At 50.1% G+C, this 16574-nt stretch overlaps 1 protein-coding gene across 1 annotated transcript in view; it reads right to left on the reverse strand.

Moving 5' to 3' along the window:
- Nucleotides 1-4750: 4750 nt before the first annotated feature.
- NACC2 (NACC family member 2) overlaps nt 4751-16574 on the reverse strand; it is a 48558-nt gene continuing 36734 nt past the window's right edge. Inside the window, exons 3-6 of the mRNA XM_030961404.1 lie at nt 10363-10530; nt 7686-7791; nt 7243-7340; nt 4751-5365 (exon numbers count right to left, since the gene is read on the reverse strand). Of these exons, the coding sequence (XP_030817264.1) occupies nt 4866-5365; nt 7243-7340; nt 7686-7791; nt 10363-10530 (872 nt within the window). The 3' untranslated portion in view covers nt 4751-4865. The remainder of the gene's footprint in view (nt 5366-7242; nt 7341-7685; nt 7792-10362; nt 10531-16574) is intronic.

Genomic DNA, 16574 nt, shown 5'->3' on the forward strand with positions numbered 1-16574 from the left:
TCAGCCATGGCTACAAAATAACAGTCTGAACTATACAGAGTAAGAGCACATAAATACTAGTGAATAATGCACGGTAAAAAATAAAATAAAATTAAAAAAAAAAAAAGAAGCTAGCATCGTTCGTGGCTGAGACAGTTGAGGAACATAATTCAGTGGTACTGTGAGATTTCCTTACAGCACAGAAAGTATTTTTAACAGTCATGAATTACAGTACTACTTAATACCCTATGAAGACGCTTTAAAAACAACCTTGTACTTTAAGTCCTTTTTTTTCTCCCCAAACATTCTGTCCAAAGGATTAATGTTCTATTTGAATCAAGTGCCATCCAAATGTTCAAGTCAAAAATATTTATACATTTATACTCAGTTGTTTTTTATTATTTATTAATTATTTCATTTACTTTTTTTTTTTTTATTCTTGTCTGCTAAAAATAGTATTGCAAGTTTTGGCTTTTTTTTTTTTTAATTTATTATAACCTTGACATAAAAATCACGATTTTTTTTCTTTTTTTTTTTTTTTTGTGTGTGCAAAACGCTTTTAAAGAGTGGAAGAAACTGGAGGAGGAGGAGGAGTGGGGGGGTTTCCAATGTGAGTGTGTCCCACTCGCCCCCTCGCTCGCTCCCAGCACGGTTTGGAGAGCAGGAACACTTGGAACAGCAGTTGAATCCCGGGATGGCCACGGGGGGCTGCGGGGACAGCTGGGGACACTCTGGGGACACTCCGGGCTCATCCCGGCTTCCCACGGCTCCTTCTCCATTCGCAGCGAGCGATTTCCAGCAAAACGAGAGCTCTGAGCACAGCCCCGGGGACAGGGATGGGGACAGGGATGGGGAGAGCCCGGGGGACAGGGATGGGGACAGGGATGGGGGACAGGGATGGGGACAGGGATGGGGACAGGGATGGGGACAGGGATGGGGACAGGGATGGGGGGACAGGGATGGGGACAGGGATGGGGACAGGGATGGGGACAGGGATGGGGGACAGGGATGGGGACAGGGATGGGGAGAGCCCGGGGGACAGGGATGGGGACAGGGATGGGGGACAGGGATGGGGACAGGGATGGGGGGACAGGGATGGGGACAGGGATGGGGGGAGAGGAGGGGGGGAGGATGGGGACAGGGATGGGGACAGGGCTGGAGACAGCCCCGGGGGACAGGAATGGGGACAGGGCTGGGGATGCAGCCCTGGGAGAAAAGGGTGGGGACAAGGCTGGGGACAGCCCCGAGGAACAGCCCCGGGGGACAGGGATGGGGACAGCCCCAGGGACAGCACGGAGGGCTCTGCTCCCCAAAGCCCGCGGGCAGTTCCAGTTTTGGGGCGCTGCGGGGCTCGGAGCCCGCGGTTCCCCGCCCGATCCCCCAGGAATCCCCAGGGAATCCCCAGCCCCAGCTCCTGCCCTCCCGCCGGGAAAGGTCGGGAATGTCACCGTGTCACCGTGCGCCAGCGGGGGTGGCGGAGGGAGGGTCATGCAGCCCCTCGGCTGTGCGAAGCGGTGTTTCATTAGCGCTAACGAGGAGGAGAGGAGCTGGTCCTACGCTACGGCAGCTGCGGGGAACTCGGGTGCTTTTACACTCTGCGCTCGTTAAAGGTGCTTGGTATAACTTTAGATATAGAATATACAGGTAATATTGCTAATAGTCAAGCATAAGAATAAAGGTGCAGACATACCATAAATACTGATGCTCTGATTTTACACTGTCAGACCTAGATGAATGCAGTTTCCTATTCACATTATAAAGCAGCCCCAAAATTCTAGAATTTAAAATAGTGTCGTAAACAAAGAGGAGGAAGGAGTCGGTTATGATCTGATCTTCTTAATCTGTTTTCCTTGGAAAAAAAATGATCAAAAAATTCTAAGGCACTCAGGAAAGCCGCATACAATCGATGGACTGCTCTGTTCTCACCTTACATTCAGTTTTAAGGGGTTATTTTTTTTTTTGCCTTTTTTTTTGTTGTTTTTTTCTCGGAAGAATACAATCATTACCATATAACATTTTCAAACATATCATTAATCCTCCACACACAGGAAACATTAGTGCAAAATGCTTGCCCTCATCTACCAGATAAGGAAAAACCCAACGCCCTTCACATTTTAGAAGTTTGCCTTCCTAATAATAATAATAATAATAATAATTAATAAAACAAACCCAAATCAGGAAAAAAAAAAGAAAAAGGAAATGAAAGGAGAAAAAAAAAAAGAAAGAAAAAAACCCCAAAATATACAGGAAGTTGTGCTAGGTATAAAAATATATATTTTCACTGTGCAACTTGACTCTCTCCAGACTCTCTGTCCTAAGCCATTCAAGTACTTTGCTGCTGCCCCCCCGGTGGCCCCCCTGGCTGTTTGGGAACAGGTTTGGTCCAGAATTAATCCCTCCAGCCAAGTGCAGCCCCAGCTGGGGGGCTCAGCCTGCTCCCCACCCCCAGCAAGTGCCAAAGAGGAGGAGGAGGAGGAGGAGGAATCCTCTGCAATATCTTTTCTCTCTATATTTATATTTATATCTCTATGCACACAGACACACACACAAGGGACGACTTTTGATCTCCGGCACCCGGAGCCGCTCCCAGCTCGCCTCAAACTTTTGGCAAACCCAAAGATTTGGGGATCAGCAGGGTCCTCAGCCAAACCTGAGCCCCACCAAGCTGGCTGAGCTGCCCTCCAGCAGCTGTCCCCAGGGCCAAGGAATCGCTCCATCCCCAGGGATGGCTGGGGACAAACCCCCCGAGCTCAGCCCGTGGTCCCCGGGGTTGTTCAGTGACGTGGGTAAAGTGCAAATAGAGCCGTGCCCATTCCCACTTCTCCGAAGCATCCCACACCTCTGCACCTGCACCAGCCCCCAAAACCTGGTCTGGGGCGTCACAGTCTCCCCCAAAAAAGCTGTGCCAAACCCCAGCATGGGGCAGGACCCCCCCATCACCGATTTGTTGTGTCAGGAGCAGTGGCACAGGCTGGGCAGCCTCGTTAATTACGATGCAAAAAAACTGCTTCAAGTATCAAAGAAAACAAAACAAATGGCCAAAAGTTGGGTTATCCTCTCCCCACTCCCCCTTTCCCAATGGAAATACAAAGAAGGAAGAAAACCCTGAGCAAAGCGCTGTCTGGATTAGGGAACCAAAGCAGGAAAGAAAAGAGGAGCACAGCCACAGCAGCCTAAAAGTGACTCTTTGTGCACCCTGTTCCTCGTCCCCAACGTGTTAGAGAACAAGCTGCAAGTGTCATTAAAGCAGGTTGTTAAATCACAGTAAAAATAACCATCGTTAAAAAAGGAAAGGAACAAAAAAAAGGAAAAAGCCAAACTTGGCTTTAATGTCCCTGTCCCCATCCCCTGGGGGCACCCCAGCAGTGCCATCCCCATGGGACCCCCGGGCTGGCCCCAGCACTCGGGGGAAGCTGCAGGGTCCCCTTGGACAGACCCTGCTCACTCTGGGGTTTGGAAAGGGGAGGGACAGAGCAGGTACCTGCTGCCCATCGGGCTCAAGGGACACCCACAAGTCCCATCCCGAGGCCACCAAAGCCACCACAGCCTGGGGACATCAGCCTGCAAGAAAAATAAAGACAAATAACTCCACATCGGGTTTTCCCCTGAAGGGGCACAGGAGGGTGAGCAGGAGGCAAAGTGCTTCCTCCTCCCCAAAACCTCTTCACAGAAGGGCTCAAAGCTCATTTTTTCTTTTTAATTTTTGCTTCCAATACACTCCAAATTATTAAAGAGTGAGAGCCTGGTTGGCCTGGGGAGGAGGGAGGGGCAGAGGGTGAGCTCTGCACGCACTGAGCTCTGCCTCTGGTGCGGATGCTGCCAGGAGCCAACACCAAGAGACTCCGTGCCCTTTGGAGCAAGAACAACGTGCTCTCCATGCTCAGATTCCTCCCTAAATCCCTTCACAGGCTGAGGGGGGCTCCTCCCCTCCCAGTGGGTTCACCAGGACCTGAATGCCCTGGGGTGCAGAGGGGTGACAGAGCCCGGCCCCCCAGGAGTGGGGACGTGAAGGTGCCAACACAGAGAAGCAAAGGAAAAGGAGAGGCTGGGAGGGAGGAAGGGAGGAGGGAGAGAAACCAAACCCAAACCCAGCCATATTGGGCAAAAACCAGACCACAACCACAACGGCAGCCAGGCTCTCCACCTGCATCCCACGCAGTCCTCCCGACACGTGCCAGCCTGAACTCCCACAGCGCCATCCCTGCTCCAGGGGGCTGCAGGAACCTCCCTGGGACAGCAGCACCCACGGCCACGGCTCCCCCTGCCTCCAGAGGGGTCTGGCCACGATTTCACTGCCACGATTTCCCCCAGCCCATCCCACTTGGCTCGAGCCCTTCCCGAGACAAACGCAGCCAGTCACAGCACCTGCACCCGAACACGCCTCGCTTTCCTGTTCAGTGACAAAACTCTCCTTAGAGGACAAGGTTAACGATGGCTTTACTTCTGAGCTGAGTGATGGATGGGGTGATGACGGGGTGGTGGTGGGTGGGGGGTGGCTAGCTTTTCTCCTCCCCTTCTTAAAACAAACAAAAAAACAAAAAAAAAAAAACCAAAAAAGAACAAAAAAAAGGAAAGGAAAGGAAAAAAAAAAAAAAAGAAAAGGCTACAATCTTATAGACTAACCTCAGGAATATCAAAAAAGGAGCCCAATATTTTTTTAAGTAGGTCGCCACAGACCTAGTCGTTTACAGTATAACGAATGCGATTATTTCCTTCATAAATTTTAAATACAAGCAGAATAAAAATCACATTTTTTTCAGGCAACAGTAGCAGTTCAGTAGGTAAGTGGCTTGATCACATTTTTTTTTTTTTGTTTCGTATTAGTAATGCATGCAAGCAGCTTTAGTATTACAGATCCCTTATAGGTGATGAAATGTTTGCTCTCTTTATAAAGTCCCTCCATAAGTACCATCCTGTCTCCTCACGGGGGTCTCGGGCCGGCTGGAGGAGCCCGAGCCCTGCTCGAAGGGTTGGGGGGTGCTTTGGGTTTCTGACGCCACAGCCTCCGTGGCAGCTGCCTCCTGGATGACGGAGCCGGCGCCCTCGGCGTCCTCGCCCTGCTCGAAGGACTGGCTGGATCCGTTGCTGAGCTCCACGTTCACCGTGCTAGTTCTCAGGGCTACGATAGTCCCCGCCTCGCTCCTCCTCTCTGCATAGATGCGCTGCTCGAAGGGCTGGGCCGCGCCGGGCTGGAAGTCGGGCTCCAGGGGGACAGTGTTTGTGGAGGAGCCCATGACGCTGCGGTACATCTCCATCCCCTCGGGCAGCATGGACTTGATCTTGGGCAGCCAGCGCTTGCGCACGCGCCGCGCGTTGGTGCACATGTCGGCCGCGATCACGTTCATCTCGCTCTCCTTAAAGCTCGGGGCAAAGTTCTGACAGTACACTGCGAAAACAGGGAGACATGGGGCTCAGCCTCCAGGGGGAGGGACACAAAGCTGAGCCTGGACAGAGCGGGGCTTCACCCACGGGCCTGGGCTCTTCACACACACAGAGCTCCTTGGCTGGAGACAACCAGGAAGGTACGAACAAGAAGGGACAAACAGGAAGGGACAGCCAGGAAGGTATGAACAAGAAGGGACAAACAGGAAGGTATGAACAAGAAGGGACAACAGGAAGAAGGTATGAACAAGAAGGACAAACAGGAAGGTATGAACAAGAAGGGACCACCAGGAAGGTACAACCAAGAAGGGACGAACAAGAAGGGACAACCAAGAAGGTATGAACAAGAAGGGACCACCAGGAAGGGACAACCAAGAAGGTACGAACAGGAAGGGACAACCAAGAAGGGATGAACACCCCAGAAGGGCCCCTGTCGCAGACATATTTTATGAAAAATCCTTTTGCTAGGGTCTTTTCTCCTGAGAAGCTGAGAGGCCTCAGAAATGGAATAATAATTATCTGCTGCTGTGAAATGCAACAGGTGCATCTTTGATTGGTCTCATGTGATTGTTTTTAATTAATGGCCAATCGCAGTCCGGCTGTCTCGGACTCTCTGGTCAGTCACAAGATTCACAAGATTTTATTATCATTCCATTCCTTTCCTTGCTAGCCTTCTGATGAAATCCTTTCTTCTATTCTTTAGTATAGTTTTAATATATCATTTTCTTTTAATATAATATATATCATAAAATAATAAATCAGCTTTCTGAAACACAGAGTCAAGGTTCTCATCTCTTCCCTTGTCCTGGGACCCCTGTGAACACCACCACAGGCCCCTCACTGCATGGGGACCCCCACAGCCACAGGGGATGGCCAAACCAGAGGTGGATACAGAAAAGATCCCACAAATTCCCCAGCAGCAGCTCCATTAACGGCTCCTAAACCCCCAGCGCTGCAGGAAATGTCAGAGCTGAGGGGCTGCCCCAGGGATTGTCCTCTGCCTGTCCCTCTCCTCACACCACCTCTGCACGGCCCTGGCTGCTCCAGCATCCATCCCTGAGCTGGCATATGCCCTGGGAGCAGCAGCAGTGGGAGCTGCAGGAGCCCTGCAATCCCTCGTGCCCTGCTCCTCTGCGGGAGCCAAGCACCTGATGTTATGGGGCAGCATCCAAGGAACTGCCATGGTGAGTAACTGTCAGCTAAAGCTCCTGCACAGGGACAAATCCAGGCAGCAGGAACCCATCCCACACCCTGGCACACAGCACCAATGCCCTTCCAGCTCCCCTCAGGAAGGATCAGGGATGCAAAGTCCAGAGCTGGGACTCTCCAGGATGAAACTGCCAACAGGGAGTTGACTCCACCACGTTCAACCACATTACTGAACATCTGCCCTCTTCTCCCTTTCACCCAGGTGCCACAGATCTCCCAGGGCAGCTGGAAGGCCCCTGGACTTTATAATTAGGGAGGGGAAAGATTTCTCTTCCTAATCTTAAAAACTAAATGAAAAAAACTGTTTAAGAGTTTTGTTCTCCAGCACAGTAATATTTACACATAGACTTACTCCCCAGAATTCAGCCAGGGTGAGAGAACACAGTGATTTTCACTGCACATGAAGCCCATGGCAAACAGATCTTTCTGAACCCTTCAGGGTTTCCTCCAGCACCTCCTGTCCCAAAACACTACAGGTGACTGAGTGGGAAGTGGCTGATGGAGAGCAGATCCCACCCAGCTTCTCTGGGCAACCAAAAAACGATGCAAACTAAAAAATAAATTGATTTTCCTACAACCTGATTCCACCATTACCACACAACAGCGTGCCCTTCCCTGCCCAGGGCTGGGCCGTGCTGTCCCACCACAGCAGCAGAACACCCCTCTCCTTACATTTGACTGCATTGAGGACCCTGCTGTCCAAGGGCTTCCTGCTGGGATCGCTCGTGGAGGACCTGATTCCAGTTCCACAGCTGTTGGCAAGAGTGTTCCTGTGGGGAGGCAAAGGATATAACATAATATAGATCATAAAGTAATAAATCAGCTTTCTGATTTATTATTTGTATTTATAAGGGACATCCTGGGAGAGGGGACCAGGGCACAGCCACTCCCTGCCCTCCTCCTTTCAGGTGAGGCATCACCAGGATTTCAAGGTGAGGAGTGGGAAATGTGCATGGAAATGGAACAAAGTTCCCAAGCATCACTAAGAAAATGCACAGAGCTGAGTGCAGAGGATGAAGAGCTCGTGACCCAGGGTTAGACCCCTGGGAGGTGAAGGAACAGGGAAGGGATCCCTTGGCAGAGCACGAGGAGCAGCAGCACGGGACAGGACGTACCGATCGAAGAAGGTGGCCAGGAGACGTCTGAGCAGGACCTTGTGTTTGACACCAGCACATAAATGGCAATTCATCAGCTGCCCCCGGGTGATGTAAACACCTGAGCCTGCAAGGGGGGAGAGGGAAATCCAGAATGAGCCCTGACACACCCACAGAGCCACCCCCAGCTCCTCCTCGCTGGTGGGAGCCTCTCCTCCACCTGCTGCAACAAGGACAGAGGGATTTCTGGAGAATCCTGACAAATCCTTGGGGCCTTGGCGAGTCCCAGGCAATAACAACTCCTAGTTTTATCTGTACAGACAGGAAGTCTATGGGAATCAAATGAAAGGATTCTTATTTTCTCACCAATGCACGCCGTGCAAGGCTTACACTGTGATTTGATATGTACAGATCAGATTATTTATTTTTTCCGAAGCAAGAAAACCCCAATCCATTTGGCCTTTTCTTTCTTTTTTTTTTTTTCCAGTGCAAGACTGTAGAACACAGAGCTGGAAATGAAAGAAAAAACCCATCTAGCACAGAAAGAGGTACTTGGTTACAGATCTAACTGCTTCCAAAACCCCAGCCCATCACCTCTTGATACCTCTGGTGAGCAGGGAATTTTCCTTCTAATGCACAGCAACTGCTGCCTTTGAAGCTGCTGCCTTTAAGGATGTTTTCTGGAAGAAAAAGGAACTCTGTGCAAAGCAGCTGGACATGTCCAGAGGTCTGGCAGTACTTTAGAGCAGGTTTTATATCAAACCTTTTTACTCTGCTCACAGACCAACCTGCTCCTGCATCAGCACTGCTTCCAGGGAGAGGTTATCCCATTTTTCAAGCATTCCCTTAACATGAGAGGGTTTTGGTATTTGCTTTTAATTAAGATTAAATAATGGGTCATAGCTGGATCCAGAACACACTCTGTTCTGGAGATATAAAAACACCTGCTGGAGCAGTAACATCTCCTCCAGGATTTCCAGGGAAGAGGATTGTCCCCGACCTTGTGGATGCAGCCCCTGGGCCTGACCCTCTGCACCTCCCCTGGCACCAGGGGCACGCCAGGACACTGATCCTGCCCCAGGATCCAGCATCCCTCTGCCTCTCTGAGCCATGCCACCTCTCACCAGGAATCCTCCTTGTATCCTCTTCCATCTAATGAGCTTTTTTCTTTTGTTTTTTTTGAGTAACAGCCTCAGCCCCTCCCTCAGATGTGCTGTGGTGACTGCAAGCCTTGTTACAGACCCTTTTTCAGAGAGGGCTGCTCGAGTTTGCTGAATCAACTGTAGCATGAAAAACCAGAGACAAAAGGAAAACACTCCCACTTGGAGAGTTGAGGAAAACTTTCACAGCAGGATCAAGCCCCCCCAGGTCTGAGACAGGAATTAGGGGAGTTTATTTTGTATTTTAAGAGATAAGGCATCAGAGCAAACACCAGCCACCACTGAGGGGAACTTCACTTTAATAAATGAAAAATAACCAGGCAGCCACTATCGGTTAGTGATATTAATCTGCTTTTTTCCAGATTGAAAAATGTAAATCAAGCAGAGTTGCCTCAAACCAATTTGCAGCTCTCACTGTGAAAATAACCTGCACCACTTGATGGTTTTAAGAAGTCTCACATTAAATGGAAATGGGTACAAAATGAATATTCCAGATCCAAAATAAATACTTGTGGTTGTACGCCGTGCTTTGCCTTCCATCAAAGTCCTGTCCTCCATCAGCTGCAAACCTTTGTGGGCATCCCCTGAAATCCTGACTTCTTTTCCAGAATGGAAATTAAATCATGCTACTCACCAAGAGAGAAATGACTGCAAGGGAAGAAGAACTGATTTGGATGGGCTGTGCTGCCACATGTCCCTCTTGGACCAAGGGCTTTGCAGGGATTAATTAAACCTCCCCACCTGGGGGCATGTCTGGGATGTCCTGCCCAGTCATCCCCACACTGCCACATCCAAGGGAAAAACCCACAGCCAGGCCACTGCAAAGTAAAGCTGGGGGGAACTTCTAAAAGCAGAATATGATTATTGTGATTATTTCCACTGGAATTCGACCTGGTCACTCCAGTTAAACACTTCCTGTGCAGTGTTGGGTGTGCCTGGGCTGCCACAGCCACCAGGTTTCACTCCTCCAGTTCCACATTCTCTAAACAGAACCTCTTCCACCTCACACTGGCCAGATATCTTTTCTAGAGAAGAAGTAAATTCTCTCAGTATTGTAAATTCCCCCCAAAATGAAAACAAAGACAGAAGAAAGGATTAAAACCAATTCCTTCTCCGCCTGCTGCAGCGTTTGACCACTTAGTAAATTCATAAAGAAACTTTTACAGGTTTTTCAAAGCTTGTTCATTGACACAGATTTTATCTCCCTTGCTTTGAAAATCTTACAATGTGGCAATTTTTGAGGGGGGGTTTGTTGGGTTTTTAGATCTATAATTCTAAATGAAAACACACTCACTGCAGCCACACCGAGCAGGAAGAACACAAGCTGCAGAATTCAATTAAAATGCTAAATTAATTCAATTGAATAAATCCTGTTAATGACACATTTTTCTGTCAGCAAATTAAAGGAAACTCGGAACTTTCCAAAAAACGATTGGTGATGAAAAATCCAGAAAGACGCAGCAAGGGCACACAAGATGGAGAGCACAGCTCCAGAAGGGGAACAGCAGCAATCCAGAGGCATTCCAAGGGAAATCTACCTGCAACAAGCTCGAGTTTCTCGCCAGGGTCCCCCTCGGAGTAGAGCTTTGGGTGGCAGCGGTAGCCGATCTGGCTGATGAGGCTGGCAGGGAGGGCCACCAGGTCGCGCCGGATCAGCACACAGGAGCGGTTCTCCAGAGGGATCTGCTCTGCCTTCTCCTGGGCAACTGCAAAATGGACAGGGAAAACTGTCAAAAGAACTCGTCATGACGCTGACAGGAGGTCAGGCTTTGATTCCTTCACGCAGCGGTTGGGAATGTTCCCCCCTCCAGACGTCCAACCACGGGGCAGGTGCCACTGAAAGCTGGGGAAAATCCCCTGGTCTCCCCCTCCACAGCAGCCTCAAGTTCTGCAAAAGGGATTCTCAGAATCTAATCATGCTTCAACATCTCCTGCGTCAATCACTTGTGAAAGTGGACAGCTCTGCACGGCTGACATCACTCTGCACACGGAGCTGCTGCCCCACACACCCCAGGGGGTGGCAGGAATTTCACCAGGGCTTCTAAACAGCAAATTGATGGACACCTGCAGCAGCTCCATCATTACTTCTCTTGATGGTTTTTCCTGCTGAAGTAAAAATCCAGGCCCTGCAGACACCTCTGCTCTGGGAAAGGTCACCAGAGCTCTCCTGAGATGCACCCCTGAGCCACCTCCAGCCCACCTTCTCTTCCTCTGTCTCTGCAGCTTTTCCTCTCAGTAACAAAAGAAGCCCCCATCCACAAGGCATAAATGTTACTAAGGTGTAGCTTGAAAGCCAAAATACCAGATTTTCCCAACCTGCACTGATGCACCATCTCCAGAGCCCACCACTGCCCAGGAGCAACCAGTAACATGGAAAAGCTGGAAATACTGGGCTGTCCTGCCAGCACTCCAAACCTGGGCATTGTGAGCACACAGAGGATTGGTTTGTAAAGCACATTTACAGTCCAAGACCACCAGATTGCTTAAAATGACAATTTTTGACAGCAACAAGGGCTGACCATGCAGACCAACTTCAGGACATGGTGGGAACAGCTCCAGGGCTGACCTGCAGCCCAGCTCTGCCATGATCCACCTTTTTCCCCCCAAAACTGTTTGATAAAGTGGCAAGTGCCACGTACAAGCCCAAACCCAGCTCTGTGCTCGAAACCTGTGCACACTGAGAGGAGCAGAAACCCCAGCAAGAAGCATTTCTGAACCCAAAACCTGCTCCAGAGGTGTCTTTCCCTGCGATTATCGCCGAGTTCTGGGTTCACTTTTCCTCCCTGCAGATAAAATAACAAGTTTTGCAGACTTGTTGCTCAGTAACCCAGGGTGATGGCTCGGGGACAAAGGGAGCAGTGTTCTGTTCTAAGTAGGACATGGCCACGGTGCCCTGCTGGGCTGGGGCATCCCGTGCAGGCTCTGGGGGCATCCCCACCCTCAGGACAGGGGTTGGATGGCTCCCTCTGTCCCTGAGGAACGCCAGGAGGGGTTCTGGAATGGCAGGAGGATGGTCCCTGCTCAGGGAGACAGGAGCCAACAGCAGCAGAACAACTCACAGGGTGTTTCTGAACTCTCTGTGCCATTGCAGCCCCATCACCAGTGGGAAATCTGTGCCATTGATACCCCCAGCTGCAATATTCCCTGCATTCCCAAGCATCCAGAGCCAAGATCCCACTGGAGATAGAGGTCAGCTCCCACTGAAGGGAGAATCTCAAAGGCCAGCTCTATTTTGAGGCTTTTAAAGAGTGATAAGCAAACCATATCCCATTAAATACTGGTATTTTCCAGCTTAAATAAACCAAAAGCAAAGGGACAGTGGGTACTGAGGAACCAGTCCTGCTCTGCTGTCCTCCCCTGGCAAGGCAGGGCCACCAGGGCAGCTCCAGGGCAGGAAGGGACCCCTCAGTCATGTCCCAGAGGTAAAATTTTATTCAGAGGTAAAATTAAATATACAACCCCTAGGAGCTGTATATGTGACCTATACAATCCCACCCCAGCACAGGACTCTGCCCAGGTTATCAAAATTGAATTTTTAATATTTCATTTTTACTTTAACCAATGACTCAGGTCGAAAGCACCACAATATCCATCAGGACCATACTTCATAAACCAAACTAAAATTCATAAACCAAACTAAAATTCAGCTAAAAAGACCAAGCGCAACTCAACCCACTGCTGGATTTTGGTTACATCTGTCCTGCTGGCTCACTGTCTATAAATCTCTTATTAAACATGGCCATGAATCATTTTGGGGGGCTTTGTTTCCATTCAAGCATTAGCAGAAAACCAACGATACCAAAGAAAAAGAGGTTTGGGGCTTTCAGTGGCACCTCAGTTGAGCAGATAGCAATCAGTTATGTAAAGGAGCCACTTTGGTGCCATGTTTCCACAGAAAGCCACTCTGTTTGGCCTTTCTGCTCCAGAGAACAGGAGAGTATTTGCTTCTAATTAATTTGTATCTTCAGAGGGCAGCGGCTCCTTCCCTTTGAATGAAAGGGCAAACAATGGGAAGTATTGTTAAATACAGTTTTGTTCCTGAACAAGAAAGGAGCTCCCAGCCAGCAGAGAGGGGCAGGAAATCATTACAGAGGAAGCCACCAGAGCTGCCAGCCAAACACTGGAATATTTCATTTATTTGGATTATGCTTTTATCCCAAACTTAGCTGGAGGCTGCAGCTGCAACAGGTGGTGCAGAATGGGAAAAACCCATTTTCCTGGATTTTTTGGGCTGAAGAAACAGCCTCAAACGAACTCACTGGTCCATGCTCCATGGCTCCAAGCTGTTCATGATGCTGGGGCACGTGTCCTCCTTATCCCTAAAACAAACTCCAGAGACCCCTCACAGCCCCTTAGTGCTGAGCCCACGATGGTTTGGGGGCATTGGGATTTCTGCACGTCCCACCTGAGCTTTGCTGGGATGGGCTGCTCAGGTGAGTGCCTGGGAACTGCTGGACACACACCTGGCCCCAGCACTCACTCATCTCCTTACTTCCTGACAGCCCAAACAAGCAGAGCTTCAAAATGAGCCATGAAGCCCCAGTTCCCACCAGTTTGAGTTCTCCAAACTGCACATAAACATCAAGGTGCTCCTGTGGGTAAGAAACAACTGCTTCTGGTTTAGGAATGGGATTGGGAGACACAGAAAGATCAGAGTGATGGAGCCTCACCCAAAAATTGATGTTTACAGAGCCCCAACATGCAACCACACATCTCAAGCCCTGCAGAAAAGGCTGGAGAGCCCATCTCCACCTGCTCCACCATGGATGCAAACATGTGGATGATGCTTTTCTGTACACGGCCAGAAGTCTCTTTTCAAACAGCAATATTTTAACATTTCTCTCCCATCAGCCTATTTTCCACTGGCAGTGGGACCACCTCAAAAATATCTTCCCTCCACAGCCTCAGCATCCCCAGCATCTGCTGCAGATGTAAACCTGGAGCAGAGGACACACGCAAGCACCCTGGGATAGATCCATCACAGAGTCCCAACGGGGAGAGTTTACATTTCCCAAATAGTACATTTATACCAACGTACTGAAATGTAGCCTTTGATTTGTGACCTATTTATACAGGGAGGTAATCTGGAATTAGTATAGGAAAAATATTACTGGTTTATAAATACCCCTATCTTGCCTGCGCCTCAGATCTCAGCCAGGAGTGAAACATCTGCCAGCCTAAAATTAAACATCTGTGGTTCAGAGGGAGGAAAATGGGGCTGGAAGTTTAATGCCAAAAAAGGCCAGAGGCTGAGTGCCCCCAGCCTGGGGCTCAGCTCCGACCGTGCCAGGGTCAGGATGGGGCAGTGCCACCACAGAGCCACTCAGCTTGGAAAACACCTCCAAGACCATCAAGTCCAACCTGTGCCCCGTCCCCACCTTGTCCCATGAAGACACACAGCCAGGCTTTCAGCACTTTGCAGGTGTTTGAATCCCTCTGCAAAAAGCCAAAGCGCTCTGGTGGGTAACCGGCGCAGCCCTCGACCGCTTCATTCCCTAAAAATCCACGAGCTGTTTGCTGCTGAGCATCCTCCCTGTGCACAGGCTGGCCCCACGGGGAGCAGGGGGAGCTGGCAGGAGCAGGGGCTGTCCCTGCAGTGGCAGCCAGCTGCTCCATCCCGCTGCAATTCCTGGTGTGATCTGTGATTTACGCGGCTGCAGCGCGCCGTGCCCGGCCCCGCTCGGGATGCTGCACGGGCTGCACCATTTGGGATTCTGGGCTGTTCCTTGCCCTCTTTCCTTACTGTCAGGAATCAGAGGCCAGGAGAGAAAACTATTCTCTCAGCTAATTACCACAACTATTCTATAATGGCTATTTTAGATGAATTTTTAATGAAGCGTGCTCTTGTCAGTTCAGGATTTCATAACTTTCAAGTCCAGCCTTTACATTCCAGCCATTTGCTGCATCAAGATTTTCCCTTTTCCCTGCAAACCGGTGCAGCAGGAGCAGGGGAGGAGGACGGACCCTTGCACAACTTCGCTGGTGCCTGTCAAAATTAAATTAACTGCATCTGCTCAGCAGAGAGCTGACTGACAAGAACGTGGCTCAGTGCAGAAAAGCGCCGAGCATCTGCAAGTCCTGCTGAAACCCACTTCAGCTCAGGCCCACGACGCTGTAATTAACAGGGATAAAAATACTTTGCTTTTGTTTAATATTTTCTGGAGTTGTGCGTTCCTCAGATCAGATGCTGGAAACCTCATTAAGTCTCGCTCGTGTCCTCGAGGCCCACATGTTCTCCACACCCAGACCTAGTTCTGGAGTCAGGAGCCATTTTACCGCAGTGCTCCCAGCCTGGCACGGCAAACGTGGCCACCAAACCTGGCCAGAGCCTGGGGGGAAACTGAGGCAGCTTTTCCTACCTCCCTCTGCCGGCTGCCACCCTGCCTGCCAACACCTCAGCCTGACCCTGCTGTGTTTAATCCTGGCCTCATCCCGCTGCTCCTTCTGCAGGTCCAACACTTGTCCTGGTCCCTCACAGCAGTGCCGCCACTGCAGGTGGCACCAGCTTCTTCTCCCAGGGTTCCTCCGAGAGGAAACAGCCTCAAACTGTGCCAGAAAAGGTTCAGGTTGGACATCAGGAGGAATTTCTTAATGGAAAAGGTGTTCAGGCATGGGAAGGTTTTGGAGTCCCCACCTCTGGAGGTGCCCAAGTATGTGGCACTCAGTTGTTCTTGGTGTTGTTTGGTCAAGTTTGATCTTGGAGGCCTTTTCCAACCTTAATGATTTGGAGATGTGGATCTGATCCAGCTTTGGAGATTCAGAATGGTTCTGACTACAAAAAGGGGTGAAGAAAATAAATTCAGAACCCCCCAGCCTTGGGGCAAGAAGAGGATTGGTGACACCTCCAAGGGTGGTGGGTGATACTGAGGGCAGGTGAAGAGCTCAGCCACCAGCGTCCCACCACACCCTCACCAGGACCAACACTTCAGATGGGGAACAAAAAAGCCCAGAAAAAGAAGGAAAAAAAATCCAGCATCCCTCTCTGAAATTCAGAGCTTCGTCTGCTCTTCTCCTCTTTGGCTTTGTTTTTGTTTTCACAAACAGGGCTCTTGGAAACCTTGGCAATGCCTGGTTTAAAGGGCTCCCCCTCCCCCAGGGCTTTGTGAGGCTGTGGGATCTCCATGCCAGGAGCAGGATTAGCTGCCTTCTCTCTTCCATCTCACAGTTTCATTATTCTGCACCTTTTGAGAGGGTACAGTTTATCCCGAGTAATTAAAACACAGTTAGCTCTACAAGTCCAAACCATAATGGAACAGCTTAGGTTTTACTTTTTGTAATCTCTCTTTTGCATGCCCTCTTTTCCAGGAAGCCTGATACCTATGGCTGCCTCATTTCAAACAGGAAACTCCCCCGAAAGGTGCGGGTGGGGAAGAGGAATTTCAGCAGAAATGTGGGATATTTAGAGCCTCACAACCTGCCTCTTCCCTCCATGGCCTCGGCATCACCACCTGGTTCTCCCTACAGAAAACAAGCAGGAAAACTTGGCTGTGGGATGCCCAGCCCTGGCACAAGGGCTGCAGCATCTCCAGTGACACCTGAGAAAGATTCTCAGATTTTCACTTTTCCAGCTGGGATGATTCCTGCCCATCATGGATTAGGGGCAGCCTCAGAGCTGCTGCCTGCACCATCCCCAGGCTGGCCCTGTCCTTGCCTCCTGAACTGGTTTTGTTCTGTTCCTGCAGGAACTGGCCCCGTGACAGGGATGGAAAACACACTCCAAGGGCACGATCCCACTGCTCCAAGGAATAAC

This window comes from Camarhynchus parvulus, chromosome 17, assembly GCF_901933205.1.
Source record: "Camarhynchus parvulus chromosome 17, STF_HiC, whole genome shotgun sequence".
NCBI lineage: Eukaryota > Metazoa > Chordata > Aves > Passeriformes > Thraupidae > Camarhynchus > Camarhynchus parvulus.